This window comes from Schistocerca gregaria, chromosome 5, assembly GCF_023897955.1.
Source record: "Schistocerca gregaria isolate iqSchGreg1 chromosome 5, iqSchGreg1.2, whole genome shotgun sequence".
Lineage (NCBI taxonomy): Eukaryota > Metazoa > Arthropoda > Insecta > Orthoptera > Acrididae > Schistocerca > Schistocerca gregaria.
The window spans coordinates 605,188,983-605,207,310 of NC_064924.1; the positions used below are offsets into that span (position 1 = coordinate 605,188,983).

The 18,328-nt window shown below is 38.3% G+C and overlaps 1 protein-coding gene across 1 annotated transcript in view; it reads right to left on the reverse strand.

Moving 5' to 3' along the window:
* Positions 1–5,883: 5,883 nt before the first annotated feature.
* Positions 5,884–18,328, reverse strand: part of LOC126273420 (uncharacterized) — a 60,214-nt gene continuing 47,769 nt past the window's right edge. The window contains exon 3 of the mRNA XM_049976972.1: positions 5,884–5,910. Coding sequence (XP_049832929.1) covers positions 5,884–5,910 — 27 coding nt within the window. The remainder of the gene's footprint in view (positions 5,911–18,328) is intronic.

An 18,328-nucleotide genomic window follows, 5' to 3' on the forward strand; every position in this document is an offset into this window, starting at 1 on the left:
TTTATGTGTATTCCGAATTCATGGCTGTGGCATTCTTTTTTGGGGAACAAATGCACAAAATATGAACACAGTTTTAAAATTCCAGAATAGAGCCATAAGAATAATAACCAAGAGTGGTAGGAGAGCTCATTGTAAATATCTGTTCAAAATACTGGGGATTTTAACTCTTCTATGTGAACCATCTGAATACATTTACCAATCCGTTGTACACATAAAAAATGACGTTAGCTATTACTGTACAAACACCTCTGTCCATGAGCATGGAACGAGAGCTAGACTCAACTTACATTTAAAAAGAAAAAAATAAACATAAAACTCATAACAGCATTTTCTATCAAGAAATAAAACTGTACAATAAATCACCAAAAGAGATTAAAGAAATACACTTACTTAAAAAGGCAGCTAAAAACTACCTGTTATGCAATACATTTTATACATTGAAGGATTACTTAGAGAAAACAGTAGGGGTTTGGTAAAGAAACGTTATGCAAATAAATAATAATGATTATAAAATATCCAAAATTCCACATAAGATCTTCACACTATGTTCTTTCGTTCTTTATTCCTTTTTTAGAAAAATTTATAGCCAAGCTGTGAATAGCACAATACTGACACCTTTTCCTCTTTCTGAGCTCAACATCTCATTATAGAGGGATGCTGAATCAGTTTTTCAGGATGTGAAATGGGAATTTTCAGTACAGGAAATAGCCCAGAGATCGCCAGTATATATATTCCTGTACTGCAAATTTCTATATATATATATATATATATATATATATATATATATATATATGTGTGTGTGTGTGTGTGTGTGTGTGTGTGTGTGTGTGTGTGTGTGTGTGTGTACTGAGTGAAGTGTTTGGGAACTGTGTGTGAATAATGTGTGCAGTGACTGATAGTGAGGTATGAGTGATCAGTGTCGCATTACGTTTTTTACTAAATTATTTGTAAAAAAAAGTTTTATATAACAGGAGTAAATGTAATGATTGTCTCGAAGTAGAAGTCTGTAAGTATATGTGTATACGAATTAGCTTATTTTAAATTGGTCTCCATGTGTAAATACTTTCACATGTCCTATATCCTTGTATAAAGGGATCATGGATGAATGAACCCATTACTACTACTGCTACTACTACTACCAACACTAACGACAGCTCACTGTTACATGGAACATGTGAAGCAAGAAGTTTCCTTTCATTGTTAGTCAAGATATATGTGGCGGACTTTCCATTCCAAATAAAATTGTCATTATGTGTTATTCCTCAAAACTTCAGTACAGAATAACATCTGTGAGAATTTCTACACTAAAAAAGAGAGACGTATCCCAAATTTTTCGTATTTATTTGCTTATTCATTTCTTGGCTATTTTCTTTTCATCTATTATCTAGATACAGGAACACATTAAATATTAGCAATGAATTATTATAAATGAATATAACAATAATAATTTAACATAATTTCAAATGTTAGTGTAGTTAAGGATTATGGTGTTATGAAAATATATACACATATAACATTCTTAAAAATAATTACAAAAATCTACGTACTATTCTGTGAACACATGGGATACCGATAAAAGATGATTCAAAATGCTTTACTCACTTGCTATTGATCCATTGCTACAACTCAAATTGTGTATCTTGCAATTCTACACTACATTACCTTCTAGAGCACTACACCACACTGCTGAACATGGTATCGGAATGAAACTAGTTTTCTTCATTTGCCTCGGCATCGACAGTTAGTTCGTGGCCTCCCGAGGGGCAACTCACGACTCAAAGGGGCTGTTGTGCCGCGCCAGCCAACGCGAGGAAATTGGGGAATGGCTGTTAGAGTCTCAGGAAATCTTTTCTGGTCGTCCCAGAGGCTCAGGCTGCTTCCGGGAGACTGTTATAGGCGAATGTTCTGCCGGGGTGTCACGGTGTATGTCCACTTATTGGGTGTATCTCGACCGTATAGGCTTGCAGTTCGTAAGCTGGTAGTTTGATTGTCAGCAAGTTCAGCACGTGCCAAGGGTTCGCATTATGTCATAAGCTGATGTAGCATAAAAGCCGTTCCTATCTTGATCTGTGAAATGTTACTTAATGGGACACTCCTTGAGGATATGGTCTAGGATGCCGACTCCTCCACAGTTGCAAGTATATATGGTACGTTGTCATATTTTCAGTAAACAGTTGATACATGGACTTAGTCCTGACAGATATTGTCTAGGTTCTGCTCTCTGTTACCGTCTTGTCAGAGATTTCCTGCCATTCACTATCGAAGCATGCCTTCCATATTTGTCGTTGCTTCTGTGCTCACTATCTTCTTTACCTTTTCGTATTATCCCTTCTGGAGCAAATATTGTGCACTTATCTTCCTTACTGTTTGGTCCAGCAGTAGTAACCCTATTATCGCTATCAGCACCTCAGTCGGTGTTTTTCTCTAGGAGTATATTTCTTTGTGCTCCATAAACAGCCTGCGCTGTCTTTACGTTTCTACTTCTATGATACCATAATGCTGACATGTAGCTCAGAATAGTGATTATAGCTGCGTTGTGTTACGTACTGCTTGCGCTTAGAGGCACCTGAAAGCCTCTTTCGGCATTTGTTGCTATTTTGTTCAGGATTTTAACACCTCTCTAGCAAACGATTTGTGTGTGTGTGTGTGTGTGTGTGTGTGTGTGTGTGTGTGTGTGTGTGTGTGTGTGCAGTTTTGATTTTCGTCGATATTTAACCTTAGGTACATATACGAGGTAATGTGTTTAATTTTAGGTACCTATGCGTGGTGCTTTGGTATTTTGAACACCGAATTATCTCAAAAGCACGCATCGGATTAGGAAATGAAAACATTCGTGTTCAATATTTAAAAAAATGTTATTCTACAATACTAGTGTGGACCCTTCAACTTCACCGCCAGTGGGTGATGGGGGAGGGGGGGGGGGAGGGAGGGGAAGGTAATTTTGAAATCTTATATAGAAACATCCAACTCTCATTGTAGAATCAAATTCCACGGGAAAAAGTATGTCAGTTCTTTATGTAATAGTTTTTTCGTTGTGTGACGAGTAACAATCGTCGAACAACACAGATGAGTATCAAAACAGTTTATCTCGAGGAGAAATGCATTGGATCAAAAACATAGCTACAGACGTTTGTGGCAAACGACTCACTGTTTTGCAGTGTTCTTAGTGTAGCTGTTCGGAAAAATTTTTGCACTCATTATTTCACTTCAGGCAATTCAGCACACTTCGTTCCTCATTTGTTAAATACGTTCCTTTAGGACTCGAAGGCATTATTAGTCGGAATTACGATAGAACAAAAAACCAAATGGTTCAAATTGACGGAGAAAGTGGCAGGAATGACAATAGTGTTGTAAACCTTTATACTCTACGTTTTGCAAGGAGATAGCGATTAGACGCTTGTTTTTGTCTGCGTATTACACAGTTCTCCATCGAGAGAACAGTACAACAAAGAAAAAGGAACCTCCGAAGTGTGAGACAATAATGAAATTACGGTATTAGCTTTTAGTGAGCCACAAACCCCACACTATCATTCGGCAGTTAATCGTGAATCTGGAATTACTAAGGCTACTGTTTGTCGAGTGTAGAAAATATCCGTTTCACATTTCCCTTTTACAGTAATTTCGTTGCAATGATTTTTAGAAGTGTGTGACATATTGGCGATGGTCGCTTCCTCAAACATTTTGTACGAATATTTCTGGTGAGTCGACCTCAACGAACCACAATACGATTAATCGACACAACATACATTATTGGAATGAGGAAAACACTCATTCGTTAAGCTAAGTTCAACATCAGCGTTCGTACAATGTGTTGGTTTACTGTGGAATAATTGGTAACAAATTCATTGGTCCATTCTCTATAGAAGGCACCGTTTTCGCGAACGGCCTTCCAGTATTGTTTGCAGACTTCCCTTGGCCTTGCGACAAGATACGTGGTTTAAACATGATTGTTGTCCATCACATTATTCTGTGGTAGCAACGAACGAATGAGATCGAATGTCTAATCGTCGGTGGATCGTGAGAAGCGGTCCGGTGTCTTTGTCTGCAAGATCGCCACACCTTACGTCGCCTTGCACTTGTGGGGTAACTCAATAAGTGAGATTTATAATGAAGTCCCCACAGTCCAGGGCAACATCAAGCAGCGTATCGCCTATAAACGTCATGTGGTTACCTCTGAAACGTCGGAATCATTCCGTGTGTGGATAAACAATTGATCGAAATTGTCAGTGACATTTTTTAGCTCTTTCTGTAAAATAATTAGTGAGAGGATACATCTCAGACATGATTTTTCACAGTTACTGATCACGTCTGGCCATCTTTCTTTGATTCGTGCATTTTTATCGAGATAATGCCGTTTTCAAGCCACTTTTGTTTTTTGTCTATTACGGTGCCGACTGTCACGCAACGACTGAATTATCACATATAAAAGTTAGCTAATGTTTCCTGTAGAATCCGAAGCTGGAATGAAAGTGGGATATATCAGTTCGATACTTTAAAGTTGTCGCCCTGCTCTACTCCTAGACGTGTGGCACGGAGGTCAACATTGGCATAGTTGGATAGCATTTTCAGAAATACTGAAAACTTACATTTCCGTTTTTTAATCTGATGCGTAATAATTTGAGGTATTTCGTTGTTGCAAGGTAAACTCACAATTTAGACTTCATTCTCTTCAATTGTTGCTCGTTTATGTTGATTGTGCGATTTCTCGGTCTTGATAATTCTGTTGTTAATAACATGAAAACAGTTTTGTGTTTTGGTATCAATTTATTTTCTACGCGCCAACTCAAAATATTTGAACAGCTTCCCTGCAGTTTACTTATAATTCAGCTCCTCTGTTACCAGATACTATAATTACCAGATAGTTTAAATAGGCGATAAAGCCTAGTGTTTGTTACACACTGAGGCTGCTTCAGTAATGGCTCTATGTCAATATCCCAGAACTCTGGCCCATAAACGGACCCATGTGGGAAGCCTTTGCTGATGTTTGAATGCTATTCCCGCCATTTGACTGGCCGGCCGTTGTGGCCGAGCGGTTCTGGGTGCTACAGTCTGGAACCGAGCGACCGCTACGGTCGCAGGTTCGAATCCTGCCTCGGGCATGGATGTGTGTGATGTCCTTAGGTTAGTTAGGTTTAATTAGTTCTAAGTTCTAGGGCACTGATGACCTCAGAAGTGAAGTCCCATAGTGCTCAGAGCCATTTTGAGCCATTTGACTATACAACTTGTTTATTTTATATTACTATGATGATTTTAGTCGTAAGCCATTTTCAAGTATTACAATGTTGGGTGTAATTAGACATCGTTAAGTCATCGTCCAGCTCCATTGCGTGCCTCAGCGTGTTTGTAAATCCAAAATCTACGAAATGTATGGCGGAAAGGCAGAAAAGATGTTTTCTACCCATCGAACAATTGTGTTACAAAATGAACACCAGTACAATAGTTACATGTTCCTCCCATACTTCCATTCTCATTTAGCGTAAGAAATATTTATACTGACTGCTCGATAGAAACGCTACATTATTTGTCGTTTTCCTCACTAAGTAACTCTGGTAGTATGTTTCTGCTTTCTCTGCTACTTAAGGACTGTCGGACGAAACTCAGGGAATCTTAAAAACTCCATTTCCTAAAAATTATTCAGATCGCCTTGTCTTGCGCCGTCTGCAACGCTAGCACCGGTTCGTTGACTTTGGCGTCAACATTAAATGCGTCACCTTGTAGTGGTTGAAATCGAATTTCTGCCTTTAAAATTCTCTATTCGCTTTGCATAGATTGTATATTGTCTCGGTTTTGTTGATGTGCTTGCCTGCTTAGCGTAATATTTTAGCCAAAATATGTTTTGTACAGTTGTAAGCTAGGTAAGTTTGTTCTGGTTTACTACCTCATTTACACCCAGCATGAAGGTGCAGCTGCCTGTAAAATATCTTATTTTTAGTCACAAGAGTATTTTTAATCATTTAGGGATGGAAACAGTATTGACGTACTCAGTTTAAGAACTCAGCCATGTTTTAGGCAGCAAAGTCGACGTAAGGAATGTATCATTTGACATAAACACTGCATTTTTGTGTTACTGGCATATGTTGGAACCCATTTCAGTATGTTAATTAACAAAGTGAATGATCAGTAATTTACAATAATTTATAGCAACAAGGAAGTAATGTTTCAAACAGATGGCTTAAACTCTCATGACACTGAGAAGGATGTGTTATGCCAAATTCAGGAAATAATCCTCCACTGCATGAAGTAGAAATGTGAAGGCAGTTGCCAATACACCCTGCCTGATCGATATCAGACTCAAAGTATGTGAGTTTGAAGGGGCAGAGCAGTCGGTCTCTGGGAAACTTCTTGTTTGTTTTCTATTTTCTGCTTACATAACAGCAATTAATTCCGACGTATAATCTCAGTACTCATTTAAAGATTCGTGGAACAAAGGGTAACGTTCAAGAAAAAGCGTCAACAGTCAAAACTGAATTCTATTTATTTAAAACACGACCGGTTCCAGACTTTTGCGTACCTTTAGCTGATTATATTAAGTTTAATCATTCAGTGTTGGAGTGTAATATAGATTGAGTTTCGAAATAGTAATTGCTTGTTAAACTCCTAAGTCGTTATTTGAGGATCTACCTTCATGTATTGACATACTAATGCCAAATTAAATTTTATAAACTGTAGACAAAAAATGATCTGTCAGCTCACAACCCGTGTATATACGTGAGTTTCTACATGGATACTCTGCAGATCACATTTAGGTGCCTGGCAGAGTGTATACATTTCAATATAGAAATTGTTGTCAAAGAGAGTACATCAAAAAGGTGTAGAGGTGTTGCACACATGGAATGACAGAAGATATTACAAGTTACAGAAATCAATACATGATTATGGATCCACACTGGCCACTGGCCGCCATCAGTTTTCACCACCTACTACGTGGCACTGTCACTCCCAGGACAAAAACGCTCTCTCTTTGATCGGAGCTGAGGGAATACACAGGGTGTTTCAGCATATCTCCTACATCATAAGGGCTGTATTACTGGGTGAATTTTAAAATACAAATCGCAAATGAAAGATTACTTTTGGGGCTGTGTATTGATGGGTCAGGTGTTTAGTGTAAGAGTCTACCAGTTGCCGCTAGCATGTTCGCTCACTACTTCAAAGAGCAAGTTATACATTATTGTAGTAGGTCTAGTAACTTTTATTGAATGTTGCACTACACATCAATGAGACACACATACATAACACTATCGTTCCACTTAGTCACCTAGTCACTGTAAACAATAATCTAAACATTCTGCCAATCCATGCAATAAGATGGACACCCATAAATATACCATTAGTTATTCAGTTTCTACTTATTGGCCACGTAGAAAGACGAGAAGCATTGTCTGAACGCCCTACTCCATGGATAACCTCTCTCATCAAACATCATTTCAGCTTTCCGTAAAGATTACCTCGACATTGAAATCTGCTCTCGATGGCGATTTCCTTCCTTTCCAGTCACTATCAGTACGCATCTAATCCTGATTCTGGACCAAACAGGGTGCTTTGCTGATCTTGAAGGGAAAAAGTTCCTGAAGATCTGGGCTGCATATGTCTGAAGACAGGACTGCCAACCGCACGCACGAAATCAATCCGTTCCTCCCGTGCCCTTCTCTCCCTCTCGCTTTACCCCTCCCTCCTCTCCAGACCGCTATCCTCCAATCAGAGCATAGTATTTTAGCAACCAATAAAATGCAATAGCCAATTCAATTATGGCCTATAATTGCCATCGCGGGAGTGCTCAAAAGTACCCCAACAATCTAAATCTTTTTCGCGCCGTATTCAAAAATATTTACCCATCATCTAATTGTGAAATTAAGCTAATTTTGCACAAAATTAAGTTTCTATTACAATCTGCATAATTTAAGATTTTGAGTAGAAAGAAAACAAAGACTTACTGTCGCAGCTTACTTTCTCTGTAACTTGAAAAATAAAATACACGTGGATTCCGTACTGGCATTACTAATTTCATTTATTGGTTAACCAGCACTTGTGACCTTCCACAGTTCGATTTTTGTACTACGCTTTTCAAGCAAAATGAACGGTCGTATCAAAAATTTTCTCTCTAAATAGACTGTATTATTTATTATTACACGCACAACTCGCTTATTGGCGCTACGGAAATAAACTATATAACAGATGAGTATAGATCGATCTTTGCAGGGCACATTAGATTCGTAAAAGTAAATAGAAATGGGATCTGTTACATTGAAAGACATGAATGGACACTACTGCTGATCTAATGTAAAGCTTAAGGTAAACTTACCGACCTTTGTTGCCACAGTAAATAGTGTTACTCTCACCGTTTTCACGCTGACAACATATTTTGCACCCAAAAAGCAGTATTGGCTAGTTCACCATTCATCTATTTATCTTCCCATGCTTGAAACACATTTAGCATAGCCATATGATTAGAAATCCTACCACCAGCATGGCCATTTTGTTGATATGTCAAAAAGCAATTGTTCTTACCAGTAACAAAATCTTGTCAGCAGTCAGAGCTATTGAAACATGTCTCCCAAACAACGTGGCGAAGAACAGTAACACACACTCAGTATAGTTAAGAAACTAGCGTTTCCGTGCTTTCAGATACTCCCTTTTCAAGTCAGTCAAATATTTTAGTGACCACTTTCTAGGGTATTACTTGCATTATTCTTCTGATGATACCGCTAAATCATGCTGCCATACAATGGAAACTACAGAAGACTTTGATGAAATGCCATACTAAAAATAATAATAAATATTCATGTAGGTAAGAAGCGAGTGTTGCTATGTTCTTAAAGTCACCCAAACATTATTCTCAAAGTCACCCAAACATTACAGTGACTAACTGCTAGGGTATTACATTTGTATTGCTCTAGAAAATGCTTCCCGTCTTCTGCTGATAATTACAACCGTTGTAGCAACCCAGATGCTGGTGTATTCACTTTTCCTGCATCACAAAACTTTTGTCAACATGTGATATCATTCAGTAGAATCTGCATAAGACTTCTATTAAATAGCATACTGAACGATAGTACTTCACATATGTGTGGGTAAGGAACGATGTTTGTAAAGCTTTCATAGTTATTGAGATATCATAGTGTTGCCATGTTAGGTTATTACTTTTTCTTCCTGTACCTAAGATTTATCATCACCTGGTAATGCTAACTTATGTAAAAGCCCAGTTAAATCACATTTCTAAGCAAGCAAGACAGTGATGCTTGACACAAACAAATAAGTATTCAGAACTGAAATATATTCTGAAATCAGAACCTGAGAGTACATGTGCTATAACTTGACAGCATATACATCGTAACTCAACAGTGGGAGTTAGCTGCTGTAACTTACTACTGTAGAGCAAAACGGTAACTGAAAGTGTATGTTCACTGGGTGCCAACGACTGAATCAGCTACAGGTCTTTCACTTTTTGGTGTGGGTGTGTCGCTTATTTGAAGGGGGCTGTGATCTGCTAGGTTTGTTACAACAAACCTGCAACTTCTTGCCCCACATTACAGCACACGTGCAAAAAATGTTCCATAAAATCATAATTAGTTGGCCACATATAACCTCAGAACTTTAACAAGTTGTCCTCTTTTCTACATCCAAGCATATTACAGTTCAACTATAATATGTCACTAACTACAGGTGAACTATAACAATTTGCTCCATGTGTTAAAAACAAATTTGTGAGAAGCTGCCCCATTATACAATTAAGCCTTAAGAAGTTGCCCTCCTTTACAGCAAAACTATACCAAGTTGCCTCATGTTAGAATGTAACATGTTTCCCTCCATTTTACACAAGAATTGTATCCACTTGCTCCATGTTACAGTGGATCTTTAACAGTTCTCCCATGTTACAAGAAAACTGTAAGAAGCTGCCATCCACAACTTCAACAAGTCGGCATATGTTTGCAACAAAATTTTAACAAATTACCTTCCATGCCAGTCCCCAAGGTAAACATTTTCCAGTGCATCTGATCGCTAGCATAATCATTTTCCAGTGTAGTTTTCCAGTGTAAACTGCTTGTGCTACAACCACAATTTTAGGATCAAGCGACAGATTCCCACTATCAACTTTGGCAGGTAAGCTGTCAAGCTGTTGCATATACATTCTCGGCTACTGGTTTTATAAAACTATTTCAGTTGTGAATTCTTATATGATTGTATGAACTATCACTACATTTTCTACTTAGCACTGTAGTTTACAGTGTGACAGTTTATATTAGCTTTATTAGCAGAAGATGTCAAATGCTTTGTACTGGACGAAAACTTCATAGTCCTAGTATGAAGTTGCTTCAATGCTTGTGTGATCTCTAAAATGGGTGTTTGAAGCACATCAACCATTATTTCTTACCCGTGAGAATGTGTGTTACCTTTTTTCATTAACCTATTCCAAAGTCTCTTCTAGCTCCACTGTGTGATAGCACAAGTTAGCTTTATCATGGCTATAATGTTTTGGTAACCCTGAAAGCGTGGCAAACTTCGTACCATACCTATATGAATGTGTATTACTGCTGTTCAGTATGCCATTACACTGAAATCTTATGTGGTTCTCCTTTGTGACAGAATAATTCAGTGACAGCATCAGAAGAAGGAAGATGATTTGTACTGCAAGATTGATTTAATACGCTGACATGAGGTCATTACAGTGTTTGATTTTGAAAGTAGGTAATGGAAAACACAGCAACCCTAGTTCCTTAGTTTCTTACTTCCTACTGCTCAGTGTTCTATTTCGCTGAAGTCTTATTCAGAGAAATGAAGTCTTTATATAAATAATGAACTTAATCCACTGAGTTAGATCCCTGCCAATTCAACTGAACCAGTCCTGTGTAAGATAGTGATACTGCGATACTAGTTTCAACAGCTCCACCTTCCCACAGGTACTATTACTGATATGTACAGTCGCCATTCATGTATCAACAGTAGTATTTCATGACAGTAGGCATTCTATTCCTGTGGGAGATGTACAAATGTATAGTGGATTAGCTGATACTGCTTCTTGCGAGCAAGCGATGTTGTCATTACCAATATCATCTAACAATAGTTTTTACTGTGGTAATACTTGCCAACAAATGCAAATTAAGCTGTAAGGAAGGTCAGTAGTTCTCACGAACGATTTTCAATGTAATACTGTAAATACCATTTTCATTAATTTTTGTGAATTTAATGAGTCGAAAAAGAACGAGCTATGCCAATCGCCTAACACATACTTTATTTCAGTAGCGAAAATAAACTGGGTATATTATTATAAGTAATACAGACATTTTGGGTGCGGACAAATTTGATTAGAGTATTCATTGTGCCAGAAAAAAGTACAAATAGATCGAACTGTTAACATTCGCAAGCGATGCTTAATTCGTAAATTAGAACAGTCATCACAATAGGCAGTTCTTGTTTATTTTACTGTTAATGTTAGAGAGCAGTTAAGTTTTCACAGTAATTTTGTATTGGTTTTGTACTTTGAACTGTACATATTCTGAAAAACTGTACATATTCAACCTTTTTTCACTATCAGAGCTCTGTCATTATGATTGCATATTACGATAAACAATTTAATTTTATGGCAAACTTTGTTTTTTCGAGGCCTTGCTTTGAGATCTATATTGTAGCATCATTGTCTCTGGCTACCTATAATGTACATCTTATGTCTGTTCTGTAATATGAAATGGAAATGTTCAAACGTAGAAAAATATTTAAGCATTCAATACCGTCTGGTCAACGGAGATATTGAGGTAGTAGTAAAGCGAACGATTCATAGTTATTCGCTATTGCTGTGCCTGTGTTAAGAATAACACTAAAATATTCATTCAGTTATGTATTAATGTACAAAGGAACAGGCAGTGTTGCGACGACAATCGTTATGAAATATTCACAGTTGCGAATACAGACAACATGTATAAGGGAATGACATCTAAATTCTGTGTCGCGGAACCCGAACTTCCCACTTCAAGCGAGCAGGCACGTAAACCCCTTTGGCTACCCATGCATGACCCACGACCAGATCTGAACGTCTAATGTCGACGTTCTGCAGGGATAGCTAAAGCGGTTAAGGCGGCAACTTGGAAAGCGAGTGTCTGAAGTGTTACTCTAATTCAGCGTCTCCAAGAATGTCAAATATTTCACAGACTCCTTAGCAGTGTCCCAATTAATTCACCATTAAACTATTTGATACCTTCCATCACTATTTACTGAACTAACAGCTTCACTGTAATTATGTGAAGATTTCACACTACCAGTTAATGCTAGGTGATTAATGAACTCAGATACTTCATTTATTATTCATACCAATAAGCAGGTAAACCGAACATGGTTTGTTTCACTTCACCACAATGAAATATGATACGAATGTGGACAGAAAAATAGTAATTATTTTTCAGACACCGTTAAAAGAGGTCAGAACTGGTACATAAAATGTCAGAAAAACTTGAGTCCATTTTATAGATCAACTTACAAGAGGTGGTTATTTAGCTTATCAAAAAATGCACTGAGCATTAATTTTGTAGTATTGGAGGTGTCACTGTTCACAAACTGTGGTTCATTTCCTTGTAACTGTCATCTTGGGAACGTTTTTATGGTTAAATTTTCTTGTCCAGTATCAGTTTGTTTATACCTAACTGAGAACTTCATTTCAGGTTCTGTTACTTTTCCGACTAAACCACTGGGCAGGTAGAACAATTCTTCATGCTATAATTCCATTAGTGTCTCATCTCCACATGGCAGTAGCTTCTTATACTCACTTTTCAGACACATAGTGTCACTCTCCACCAGTGAAAATACACATCAGTTTTTGTTTTCGTACCTGTATGTAAAACAAACTCAAAACATTTCAATTCAGTGTCTTTCAATAACAACGAATGTCATATAATCTCAAAAATGAACATTCACATAGTGAGAATTACAATGAGTTCTTACAAAATTATATACAAGAAACTCTTTTCACTTCTGAGTCTCCTTTATGAATCTTAGCTGTACACAATATCAGTATTAGGAACTAGTGGGCTTTTGCTATTACTGTACTGTTACTAGGGGTATTCGCCCACAGTCATGCACGAGATTAGTTTTAGCAACAACAAAAATGAGAGTGGTCACTTAGGTACACTCACAGCCGCTACAGGTCTCATTGCAGCATTTAATGTCCTTTTACGTTACACTACGTAAAAATTTTGTATTACGAAGTCGTTACATATTACCAAAACATGCAGTTTGTGTGTTACTCTGCAATAAAGGTTACATCAACATACCATCTTCCTTGGTTCCTAAAATTGTGTGTGATCATTTCGTTTGTCTGTTGACCATAAATTGTGTTCTCACGACATCTAGTTTGATGAGATATTTGATATTACTTAGTAGTTGATCATGGGATATATAGTCTGTGAATGGTTTGAGAACCTTGGCAACGTAGATCTCTTCATTAAATATTGGTTTCTTCCTCTAAAGATAATTTTCTATGGAACATTTCGTAGACGTAGTTCAAAAGCTAATAAGTAGCAATATTCGTAAGTAGCAATATATCAGTGTTGACTGTGGACCAATTTGTTTATACCTGTAATGTCACTTGAGCCTGTCTGCGCTCTACCCATGGTGTCTCGAGCCCCACCCTTCTTATTAGTGACGTCACACTTACCAGTCACTATATCAGTCCCATCGTCAAGTGAGAAGCCATTCCCTTCTCGACTGCCTACTCATCCACTTTCCAGCCAATCTCAGCGTAGAGTTTTAGTCTGTATTAAAATTAATTAGCTTGTCATATCATACTATTTTAGTAGCCATTAAAATGACGTAACCAGTGGCAATATACCTGTGAAATTACATAAACTTCTTTCGAACTGCTTAGAAGTGGCATCATATTCAAGATATTTATCTCAGAGTTTTTGATTAGATGAGGAAATAACGTTGACATACTCATTATATTGCTGAAGTATTTATGTGGCCCTGCCAGTCATTGAATTAACATTTGAACACTTGAAATGTATCATGGAACAATTTGGAGATAGAAAAAAATTAATTTGGGAATCTATTGCATCTTGCAGCAGGCTAAAATGGAATTAATTGGATTTTTCCCGTAGCTGCCGGTGATTTAAACTACCTATTTGTCTGTGTGCTTACCTGCTTAGCATAGTATTTCAGCTAGTGTGTATTATTTGCTATTGTAAGCTTCATAAGTTTTGCTTTAGTACAGAGTCCCATTTAGGCCGGTAATGAAATGTCAACTGCCCGTATAGCGTGTCACGTTTAGCTGGATGTGTTTTGTTACTATTTCCACATGGTATCGGTACAGGGCCACTTAATTTTGACTCATAATTATATATGTGTGTGAGGAATATATATTGTGTTACTTGTCGTAAACATTGCATCAAATCTCTGTATATCGAGGTCAGTAGGTGATGTTTGAAGTGATCGCTGTCTCAAAAATCTACAGATTCCAGTCTTTGATTGCTGGCACATATTCTGACCAGAATCGAGGTTCAAATCGTCCTACACGTTTGTCAGGGACCCTGAAGATGGCATAATGTGGTTGGCAGGAGAGCCAACACCGTGTTACTAGAGGAGGCCGAAAGGCACGCGTTTAGCTCACGCAGGCTGGCGTGAGGTCTGGAACAGGACAAGGGAATTAGAATTTAGAAAAACGTACGTAGCTGGTGGAATACTGAACTTTAATCCATTAATGATGAACGTCGGTCTTGACGGTACATGATTCAATATCAATAATAACTGATAATGGCGCCTTGCTAGGTTGTAACAAATGACCTAGCTGAAGGCTATGCTAAACTATGGTCTCGGCAAATGAGTTCGTATTTTGTCAGTGAACCATCGCTAGCAAAGTCTGTTCTACAACTGAGGCGAGTCCTAGGAAGTCTCTCTAGACCTTCCGTGTGGCGGCGCTCGGTCTGCAATCACTGATAATGGCGACACGCGGGTCCGACATATACATCACCTAGCAACTGTGGTGTCTGGCAGTGACACCACAAATAATATGTCGTTAAAACTGACAGCCCAATAAAATAACAATTTCGAAATTTGGAGGGCTGAAAGGTGTTTAATTTGACATTCTAAACATTGCATCTTTTTGTTTCTGACCTAGTTTCGCAGACGTTTTGGATATTGAATTAACATTGCGACAATTGACGAGCAGCACTGAATATTTTTGATATGGAAAATAGGATTTAATTTGAGGCCCTGTTACGCCTTACACCAAGCACTGTAGGGAGATCGACAGTTAGATGTTCACATGCGCTGTTTAAACTCTATGGCCATGCCCATAAACATTCTGTGTGTGTGTGTGTGTGTGTGTGTGTGTGTGTGTGTGTGTGTGCGTCTTGCTGACAGACATATTTTAGGTGTGTAAGTACCGCTGGATAGACTCAGTGCAAAATATTTTTGGATAAACGCTTTTCAAAAAGAAGCAAAAGCAATTCAGATCATCTGGTTACCTTTGTCTTCAAGATGGTTACTGTGAGGCCACATTGCAGTTGGCTGTTTCAGTTTAATGGACACTAAAAAATTACCCTCTGACAGGAGGAGATGTCTATAAAGCAGGTGAAATTGGGAGGGGAAGGCGAATGTGAAAGGAGGGGGACAGAGGTCGGGGGTATGACGACATGTCAAATGTTGGTAGCCCTGCCTCTACATGTCGGCAAACTGACAAAATACGTTGGTTGGATTTCCCAAGTATTTGGCCAAATTGCTTGCACTATTTCACTACAGCTAGACGCGACATAGAATTTGATCCACCTGCCATCAGACTTTCACTCTGACTGCCTGAAATTTAAACGTTTAGCCCACAAAAATCTTACTGTCACGCTCACGTTAGCTTCGAAGTACATTCCAGTTGCTGAGTCGTTTGCCTCGCACCGTGTAATGCGCCTCCTGTCCGTGCAGAAGTCTGTACTGTGTCTGCAGGTAACCAGGAAGGTGAGCACTCTTTTGACAATGCGTCACACCTGCTACGCGAAGTGGACTACATGTGTGACTTAGTTTCTGAAATCCCTACGTACATTCCGAGAGTGAAGACGGAAGGTGAAACATTCCATTCAAGTATGAAGTTCAGCGATGACTCTATGTTACATTGAAGCGGAATAGTTAACGCCTAATACGTAAGAACACTCCAGCCACAGACGACGGCATGAGGAAGACTCTCGTAAACTTTGAGTGTTTTCCAATACTTCACGAGGAATAATTTAACATGCATCGTTTTTCGCGGTAACGAGTGTAATAGGAAATATGTACCTTGTAGGATGATTATCTGATAGTTTGCACAATTCCGACGTCGTGGTGAAGATTTCAGTTTGCAACAGGACGAAGCACCACGTTAGTGTTGCCTTTGTTTAAGGGTATATCTTGACGATGACCCACCTCAATGATGTAACGGGCCCTACAGATCTAGCATTACGAGACTTACGTCCCAATCTCTCGGCAAGTGAGTTATTAGGAGGTATTTGTGGAAGACCCCATCTATTTGTCACTCATTCCAGTATCCTTGGTTCAACTGCGACTCAGCAAGGCAACGATAGTGAGCGCGGTGGTTTTTGACAAAGTGGCAAATAAATGGGTCGAGTTCGATTATCGACTACACATTTGTCACGCGTTGGTGGCTGGCACATTGGACGTTACTGAAAAGTAAGTGAGAACTACGATCGTAAAAGCAGTTTTAAAAGGTACTAAAAGATTGTGTGTCGAATCATGTAAACGGTGCACCCATCTACAATTACATGACTGCTTTCCAGATATAAACTTCTTAGTTCAAATTTACCTCAGGATTCCATATTAAGGGGAGTTGGAACGTCATATCCCGTCAATGACAAATTTAGTGATCTGGCTTCCCCGTATTTTAGGAACCATTGTAACAATTCACATGAAACTTTTACAGGACATTGAAATGCAATTATTGCAGTTCAGTAGACTCAGAACATACAGTTCAGCAAATTTTAATTGTACAGTTAAAATTTGTGTACTTTTTGTAAGTTATCCTAAATAATTTTAATTATACGTAATATTATATTGTTCTTTTAGTTCAGTAGACGGAGGATATGTATACTATTACTCCCTTAAAATTTGAATACTCTAAGGGAATTCTGAGATTTAGGGAAAATGCAACAGAAAACGTAAATTTCGGGAACGGCTATTAAAGTTTCAAAAGACTAACTTTCTTAATATGTTCTTAATTTATTATTTTAGTCACGCAGGATCACCCTGCACCATATTATATACCATCCTCTTGATCTTTTTCCAAGTTTTTTCCTTCTGCCTGGACTCATTAGCGGCCAACTGTGTTGCATACTCTGCTTTCTCAATGCGACCTTTGTTCAGCCGTTCAAGTTCTCTGATGCATTTTGTTCCAGGATTAAATTCCATATGCTGTATCACTTTCACCCTACCAATGGTGCCATCATTAAAAGCAACAACAGCATCACTGACCCCACACATTAGTGTCTTCATTCCAGCAAGAACATTTTTTGGTAAGCGAGTCCTTATAAGATTATTGAATGGCTGAATTAGATTTTGAGTCTGACCATGCTAACACTTCTTCAGTAATTCAGGATTTGCGAGGTATCTGTAAATAGGTTTTGTGATATCAATGATTGCTGCTGGGATGGAATGTTTATGGCTGTATGAACTGTTTGAGTACTGGGAATTGCAGTAATTACACCATGAATCAGGTCCAGGAGGGCTGAGGTAGTGTACTGGTTTTTCAACAGGTGACAGTCTGTGGAAGAAGGTACCCCATTCTGCCTGCTTCACTTTCAACAAATTCTCAGTATTATTTCTAATGGCCATCTCATAATAATGCTGTAGTTCAATCATTCTATCTCTTAGCCTGCCGCTTATGCTTTTACCCTCAGAAAGTTTCTTGTCTCTCAAACTTTGTTTCAACTTCCTCAACCTGGTGCCCATCCTCCTCTGGACATGACCAACACATTCCAGTTTTGTGATAATCTTCTCACCTTAAGGCTGAGCAGCTACTACACTGTTATATGCTTTTGAGTCTCCATCACCTAAGAGCTTAGTGTAACACTCCCCTTTCGCTCACAGATAGACTAGAATTTCAATAGCTGCAGAGGTGGGTGTGTCATATTCATCAGGGCACACATTGTTTCTGTTGCATTGTTTTTTTTTCCAATAGCTCTCAATCCGTAAAACCACCTAGCCTTCGCTTCTAAATAATTATCTTTACACATACCAGAATTCCAAAATGAATTAGTATATTTACAACTGGTACAATTAGTAACAAGTTTTATGGCTAGTCCATTTGATACCTCACTGTTTTCATGTAAGCTAACTGGCCCTCCACTTATTTTACAAGACCCTTGTTGGG